The 8,161-nt window shown below is 32.4% G+C and overlaps 1 protein-coding gene across 1 annotated transcript; it reads left to right on the top strand.

Annotated features, from left to right (window-relative positions):
* Nucleotides 1–4,375: 4,375 nt before the first annotated feature.
* LOC120276781 lies at nt 4,376–8,113 on the top strand. The gene is made up of 3 exons (XM_039283478.1): nt 4,376–4,610; nt 7,674–7,813; nt 7,895–8,113. Exons 1-2 carry the CDS (start codon nt 4,482–4,484, stop codon nt 7,785–7,787), a joined length of 243 nt encoding a protein of 80 aa, XP_039139412.1. The 5' UTR covers nt 4,376–4,481; the 3' UTR covers nt 7,788–7,813; nt 7,895–8,113.
* Nucleotides 8,114–8,161: the final 48 nt, after the last annotated feature.

Here is an 8,161-nt window from a genome sequence, read left to right as displayed (position 1 = left end):
CCATCTAGAATGTACAAAGACTATGAATTTTTCATATTCCGAGTCTTCATTTATTTATACATCTTGGTCATTCTTAGACTCTACCTTAGAACTTAATAAATCCTCTCTCCTAAAGTTCACATCACCCATATGCGTCCTCTCTATCCCTAAATCAATATTAATTTCAAAATATTGGTCATCATCATCCTCCATATCATAATCACTTTCATGAAATTCATAGTCAAAACTATCACTACTAAACCCTAAATTATAGCCCTACATTATACTCATAATTACCCACACTTAGTTCATCTTCCTCAAATTCAGACATTCTATTTCCAAACCCTTACCATAGACTACTTCTTGAAGATGAATTGCATCAACATGCAGAAAATCATTGTCATGTGCCACATTCATGAATTGAAAGAAAACATTTTCCAAAGATATTCAGATCATAATGACATACATGTACTGCAAGACAAAAGTATTAAAAGAACTTAAGCTATATAGATTAACTCTAGTAAAAACCTTGGTGTCACTTAACAGAACATGATGTATTACTATGTTCTATCACAGGAACTAGTAGTTCAATGCAACATATATTTTTTAATTGACATTGACTTTCTTATTCACAAGTTATGTAAATTGTTTTATTCCATGTTCAACTAATAAAGGATTTTCATGGGCCATGATTGCGGTTTTTGAAATTGGTCATGGGCTTATGAAATGACTAAATGGTATTTGTATAGATTATGATCCTAAAGAACTTTAAAAACATTTAAACCTAGATATAACATGCAAATTTTTTATGAAATCATAATCTATAATCACAAAGAAGAGGCAAGCCTGGATTATGAAATCAATAAAACATGATCACTTGAATAAAATGTTTGAAAATGTTGGTTAATTATGATCTTTGGATTCAAGCATAGAGTAAAACGGATTTGTGTTTTTCACTTAATACAACAAAACATAGGAATTAATGGAGAAGATAATTTACCTAATATCTTGTTTTGCATAGTATGAAACAACACGTTTGGAATAGTGGAAAAAGGCACATGTGCTTTTTCCATTAGAGCACTATATACATCAAAAATATTATCTAAAAAATCCATTTATTATTAAATATAGAAAAGCATTCATCTCAACATCCCCTCCCCACCACACTTATTTTGAGCATGTGGAGATGATAGCATAGGAAAAAAACTACTAATGGAAGAATCAAACTATTACATTAAAACAATGCTTAATTTGGGCATGTGGAGCATATGATAGCATAAGAAAAAAATACTGATGGAAAAAAATCAAACTAATACAATAAAATAAAATTTAAGAGCAAAGTTTAAATAATGTCATTTAAGATGAGCATGAAACAACACATTAAGAATAGGATTTATATATATATATATATATATATCACATGAAAGACCTCACATCAAACCAATCTATACAACTTATTTATCAATTGAAAAAACCATTCATCATAGGAAGCATCATAGGAAGCATCATTATTCAACACATAAAAAAATCTAGTTTACAAAGAATTATATTACTGCAACAACAAAAAAAAAAGCACAGGACAATATTTCGACAAGTAACAAAATGTTTTGCAAGGAGCTCTCAAAAAATAGTCAACTAATATTATTAGTTAATTGAAGTGATAAATTGGTGATCCCCTTCCAATTATCATCAAAGTATTATCAACTAATTTGGACTCACCAACTAATTTTTCATCTATATTCTATGCCGCAACCCAATCCTTATTTTAAAAGTTTATCATTAAATAGGTCCCTTCTAATTTTTCGTCTAAATATCTATAAGTACTAATAAAAATGCAGTATTCACAAAGATATATGTTGTATATGTAAATGGGTTAATTTCACTCATGCCCACAAATGTTTACACTTTATAACGTTGTGGCCACAAAAAAAAATTTATAACACAAAAACCACTTAACTTTGCTCTGGTTGCACCTGTGACCATAGTGGCTTGTTTTAAGACTGTTTTCGGCTCCACATCAGCGCCATGTCAGCGCCACATTAGCACCACATCGGCAAATTCGCCGGAAACAATCTTAAAACAGACCATTGTGGCCACAGGTGCAATCGGACCAAAGTTAAATGGCTTTTATGTTATAAAAAAAAGTTTTATGGCCACAACGTTATAAAGTGCAAAAATTTGGGGCCATGAATGAAATTAACCCATAAGTAAATCCTACATGTGAAAATTGGCATAATTTCTCTATGAAAATATATAAAAGAGTAATAGCCAGAAATGTAAATCAAAATACCCTATGAGATTGAAATACTAAATATTAGGGTATAATATTGAGATAACTTAAAATTTTCTCATTTTTTTTTATATTTATGGTGTGAAATAGAGGAACATAGAGGGGAAAAGGGGAAAAATGAAAACCTAAAAGAAAGGGCACTTGCCTCCTCCTCATCAACGTGACTACTGTTCTGCTCACTCCCTTGCCTGATGCCATGATGGTTAGGATTTCCCCCTAGGAAGTTCAAGGATGAATAAAAGTTCAGGTTCTTTGACTCTGGTGGAAAGGGGAAACAAAGAAAATATGATAAAGGGTTTAGTTTGCAGTGTGGTAGCGGCACTCACAACATAGCTTGCAATGTTAGCCTACGGTTAACGCCATATTAGCCTACAGTTAACGCCTTAGGTCTGGTGACCCATTGGAATAGATTAATAAATTAAAATACATAATTGAATTTTTTTTTTTTTTTTTAGTTAAGTGAGCACAATAAGATATTCCAAATAGTATAGTGTGTTGCTTACTTTATCCATTTTTTAAAATTGAGTTACATGGTAAAAAGGGGGAAAAAAGGAAGACCTAAAAGAAAGGGCACCTACCTCCACCTCCTCATTAGCGTGGCCACCGTTCTGGTTCCCATTGCGGTGCCCGATGCCATGATGGTTAGGATTTCCCCGTGTGAAGTTGAGGGATAAATAAAAGTTCAAATTCTTCGGCTCTGGTGGAAATCAAAGGGGAAAGAAAGAAAATTGGATAAAGGGTTTCGTTCGCAGTGTGGTAGCGGTACTCACAAAATAGCTTGCCACATTAGCTACCGCAAACACATGGAAGACTTGAGAACACGCGCAAGCACAGTGCGCGGCCAGGGCGGAGGGCGCCCGCCCGAAATGCCTTAGATTTGGTGACCCATTGGAACAGAATAATAAAATTAAAATATCTAATTGAATTTTGTGAGTTAAATGAACAAAATAAGATTTTTCCAATAGCTTATTTTTTTAAAAAAAATTTGGTTACATGGTAAAAATTATATATATATATATATATTTATTTTGCAAAAATTTATTACTTGACCTCATGGTTTTTATAAATTAAAAAGACACCTCACCGGCTCAGCCCCCAAAAAAAAACAATGCTATATTTACATATTATTTCCCTTTACAATTAATTGTTTAGATGATAAAAAAATTATTTCTTTTAAAAAAAAAAGAGAAAGAATGATATAGAAGGATACATGGTTGCTAGCTTATCATCCACATTATTCGATAAATTCATTTTATAAAAATATCATTATTTTAAAAATATATAGGGAATGTATATCTCAATAAAATCTATCCATTTGTTTTTTTTTAAATTTCTCACCTAATAAATTTAATGAAATATTTGCAAAATGTTTTGCAATAAAATACAAAATCCATTACTAATTAAATTGAATTTTATATGAAAACATCTAATCGAATATATCATTTAAACATTCTAAAATTACAAATATTATATTTCATGGTTATCTAATAATATATTTTTTAAATCCATTGAGAATAAAAATAAATTATTAATGAGAGATACATAAATTTAATAATTTTCCTAATGAGTTTAGTTTGATCACCTGAAAAAAAGAAAATCTTAATGTCTTATTTAAATAATAATAATTTTAAATTACTTAAATAGTATAAGTTATCATAAATTGATAAATAAGTTATTACTTTTCATCTAGTTTTATTTTTTTAGAAATTTATTAATATTTTGCGTTACGTCAACAATTTAAAAAAAGTGTGACTGTATTTTATTGAGAGAAAAAGAAGTTTACATGTGAATATATGCATTGGTATACCCCAAGTAAAAAAAATTTACATTTTTTTTTTAATTTTACAATAACTTACAATAAAATTTAATTAAACGGAGGATTAATTTTTAAAAAATAAGACATTTTTCTTTATTCAGGTGATCAAACTCAAATCATTAGGAAAATTATAAATTTTATAAATTTTAAACCACAGTTAAAATCATAATTTTTTTAATTCAAGAACTTAATAAATGATATATTCTGGGGTCAGGGACTAACATCATAAAATATTATATTCAAGGACTAAGAACGAACTTCATCCAATAAAAATATTAAAAAATATCTTTTATCCCAAACCTGGAGTTTGGAGCGGTGCTGAAGAGTGACAACAAGCTTGACGTTCCATCGAGATCGAAGTGGAGAGAAGAGGAGGGGGAGCTTCTAGGGAAGGAGATGTCGTCGCTTGGGACGTCGAAGGGGATCCTGGAGATCGTCAAGTTCGCGATCTACGTCGCCGTTCCCATTTCCCTCACCTACGCTGTTGTTACCGACTCCAAGACCATCCACAAGCTCATGGGCTTCGTATGCTCCCTCTTCTTCTCGTCTTTTGCTCTGTCCTCCTTTTTTTGTGGATTTGTTTGGTTATGGCATGAGAAAGATTAAAGCTTTTGATTAATTGTGTATTCTGTGGAGACTTGATGGTTTGTGATTGAGTTTTGCCCAATTTTGATTAGGTTTTTCTTCTTCAAATTCGTTTTTTTTTTTCACTTTGTTTGTTGCATCTCTTCTGTTAAATCGGAATTCATGGATTATGGTTTCTTACGGGGATAAAAATTGGAAATTTTATTCCAACTAGGGTTCACTCTTGCTTCGTTAGGTTGAGGAATAGTAATGAACAAAATGGGGCTAAAAATTGGAATTTTTGTTCCTACTAGGGTTCACTCTTGCTTCCTTAGGTTTAGGAATAGTAATGAACAAAATAGGGCTAAAAATTGCAATTTTTTTTCCTACTAGGGTTCACTCTTGCTTCCTTAGGTTTAGGAATAGTAATGAACAAAATGGGGCTAAAAATTGGAAATTTTATTCCTACTAGGGTTCACTCTCGCTTCCTTGGGTTAAGGAATAGTAATGGACAAAATGGAGCTATACCTTGAACTAGTTCATGCGCTTACGAGACTTTGGATTGTTTGCAATGTGAATTTTATGTTTATTGACATTATAAAGATTCAACAACATGGTGCTCAGGTTGTGCGCTAAAGTTAGGAAAATTGTTTTCCTTTTGCTTCATAACGTCGTCATCTTACAACAAGATAGGTTTTGATCAAGAGGGATCCATTTCTAATTAGAAAATCTACAGTGTGGATGATCATGCATTCTTAAACCCTAATCCATGCCAAATAGCACTCTTCAATTATTTCAGTAGATGGATAATTCCACCAATTTGCAGGATATGTCAGTTTATCAAGTGGTCACATTAAATGTTGTAATTGTTGATCATTTGATGAGCAACTGTGATCAACAAGCAGAGTTACATACTTACATTGGCATCGGTAGGGGATATCAATGTTCACATCCTTTAGGTTCTAATATGTAAATTCTTGGAGGTCTTGTTTATGCTGAAATGTTCATACCTAATTGATGTAATTATCTCTACCAAAATAAATACTAATATAAAATAAAGATGTAACTTTTGTTTTATGTTTCTGAATGTAGAAAATACATCTCTTACTGTAGCTCAACGTTGCAGTAGGGAAGAATGTATCAAATAATTTATGTCAGAGTTTGGGCAAATGCTCTTGTGCTTTCAATCTATCTATCACAAAGCATCTGGATTTTGTTTAAGTTAGTTTATCAGAAAACGTTCAGTTTAGAGGATTACAAAGATGTTGTGTGCCTTCATACAAGTAAGTCTGAGTACATTTATGCTTATGATAAGTGCCTAGATCTACTGTAGAATGTAGTGAGATCATGATGGCCTTTTCTTTCAATCTAAATATGTGAAATATTACATACCATCAGAGAAAAATTTCTTAAACTCAGAAGACAGATGGGCTTTGTAAAAATTAGTCTTTAATTTAACTTGATATCTAATTTTACCATTCAAACTTTCTGATATAGCAACCAATTGAGGAAGAGCCTTCATATGATTTTTCTATGTATTCTATAAAATTAATTAATGATAATCACGGCATTTTTTTTATTATTGACATGTACAAATTATTATTGCATTTGATTTTGCAATCACATCACATGGAAAATCTAAAATCTTTAAAAGTTTTGTGGGACCCTAAATATCCGAATGAAGTATCTCAATGAGTTTCATTGTCCCAGAAATGAGAAATTGGAAGAATCTTTTTGGTCTTCCAATCTCCCCTGTATCTTCCAAAATGGAAAAAAGATTTCTGTTAGCTGTTTTATGAAAGAAAATCTGACATATTTAAACTTTGTATGATACCCTAAGTATCTGAAAGATGTATCTCACTGCATTCTATGATAAAAAAACTATTTTTATAGTGGTTTTCTAGTTCAGTGATTGTAGACAACAAAACAATACCTCAGCCAATCTGGAACTTATCTTTGAAATTATGTCTAAGCTATTAATGCTACATTAGATTTAAAAAAACTTGTATAATTGTTGGCTGGATTTGCTTCACAAATCATTCTGTCTTTTGTTTGTGTAAACTCAATGAGCTGATAGTAATTGACTAAATCTCAAAGATTTTGTCAATTTAGATATAAAAGATGTAGGAAATCTTGGTGATATGAATGGAAGATTCTATGGATAAACCAAATGAAAGGATTAATTTGGTAAATTCCTGCTCAAAGTTTCGCGATTGGTAAGATTACCTTAGACCAGCATGTAAAGAGAAACAATTTTTGGTTCACCTGCCATGTCTCCAGAATGTGAGTCTTGACAATAGTCCAATAGGTAAGTAACGATGCCAACTGACCTTTTGCAAGTAGTAGGGAAATGGAAGATGGTCAATGGTGCCTCATAGTAGATTCCTAGGTCATGCTTAGTTTTGCGTTCAAATAGAGTTTCAGTGACATGCTTTACCAATTGAAGTGGAAAGCCAACTAGTCCTGCTCTAAGAGCCGCAGGGTTTTTCATGTGGGCTTACTAGGAAGAGATCCCATGTCTCAAGTACAGAAAATCACAATAGGAAACATTGTAGGTCCTCATTGAACAGAACTGCTAGCATGGCCACTAGAGCATGACCTCACCAATTTGGATTGATACCTCTGTGATACTTACCTCGACCTCTGCTTTGGAGATATGAAGGCAGACAAATGACTGTAAGAAACATAAAACTAGAAAGAAAGACTCACAACAAATTCTAGAAAATGCACTCACAACTAAATTGATCCTTTACATTGTCAAATTCTACTTTCAGATTCAAAACGTTTCCTGTTTAGAACTCTGTTTTCTGTACTGAAGATCATCTGTTAGACACTGGTATTGTTGAATTCCTCAGTTTGAGGTTCACTCCCTTCATTATCTTCAAGTTTGATCAGAAACCATCTTTTACTTGAATTTTGAAAATCATAACATTTTCTGTTGGCACTGCATCTTGCAACAGCTTTTTTAAAGCAAAAAACTGTTTTTCATTTTTGCCTATAATTTCTTGTCATATTTGTATGCAGCGGTCATATGTTGTATACCCTCCAGAGGGACCACGTCCTCCACCCCCAGAAGAGCTCCGGGAAAGGGCTCGTGAGATAGCTCGTGAGATGGCCCGCAAGAACAATTCTCCCTGAGCCACCGCTTCTTTCGTATCATCGTGGTAAGTTTGATGCTAAAGGTCAAAGCATAACTGTCTGGGATCTTGTTGGTTAATAACAATCGATTTATTTATTTGCGCCAGGTGAAAGTGATGGCATCCAAATGTGACTCAGTTTTGTTTTCATTTCTCGAAAACAATCTGTTGGAGGAGGCGAGCAGCTCATTTTGCTTCAGACTTGTCTAAATTTATGCCAATGGTGTTAAACTAAACATTAACAGTACTAAACAAAGGATGTACTCGGAATAAGCTTGTGATGAATAGTAATAAATGAAGTTCTTTGTCAGTATTGTAAATCTTCAACTTTTGCAATTCTTAATGCTTTGTGAGTTGAATAGTTGTGATACTTTC

Source organism: Dioscorea cayenensis, chromosome 15 (genome assembly GCF_009730915.1).
Source record: "Dioscorea cayenensis subsp. rotundata cultivar TDr96_F1 chromosome 15, TDr96_F1_v2_PseudoChromosome.rev07_lg8_w22 25.fasta, whole genome shotgun sequence".
Lineage (NCBI taxonomy): Eukaryota > Viridiplantae > Streptophyta > Magnoliopsida > Dioscoreales > Dioscoreaceae > Dioscorea > Dioscorea cayenensis.
This window is presented reverse-complemented; position numbering and strand designations above follow the sequence as displayed.

What these genes read in the sequence shown, in the direction of transcription:
- LOC120276781 (XM_039283478.1), top strand. Translation starts at nt 4,482, where the DNA reads ATGTCGTCGCTTGGGACGTCGAAGGGGATCCTGGAGATCGTCAAGTTC. An exon ending in TCCACAAGCTCATGGGCTTC is followed by an intron (nt 4,611 to 7,673) that starts GTATGCTCCCTC and finishes ATTTGTATGCAG; the next exon opens with CGGTCATATGTTGTATACCC.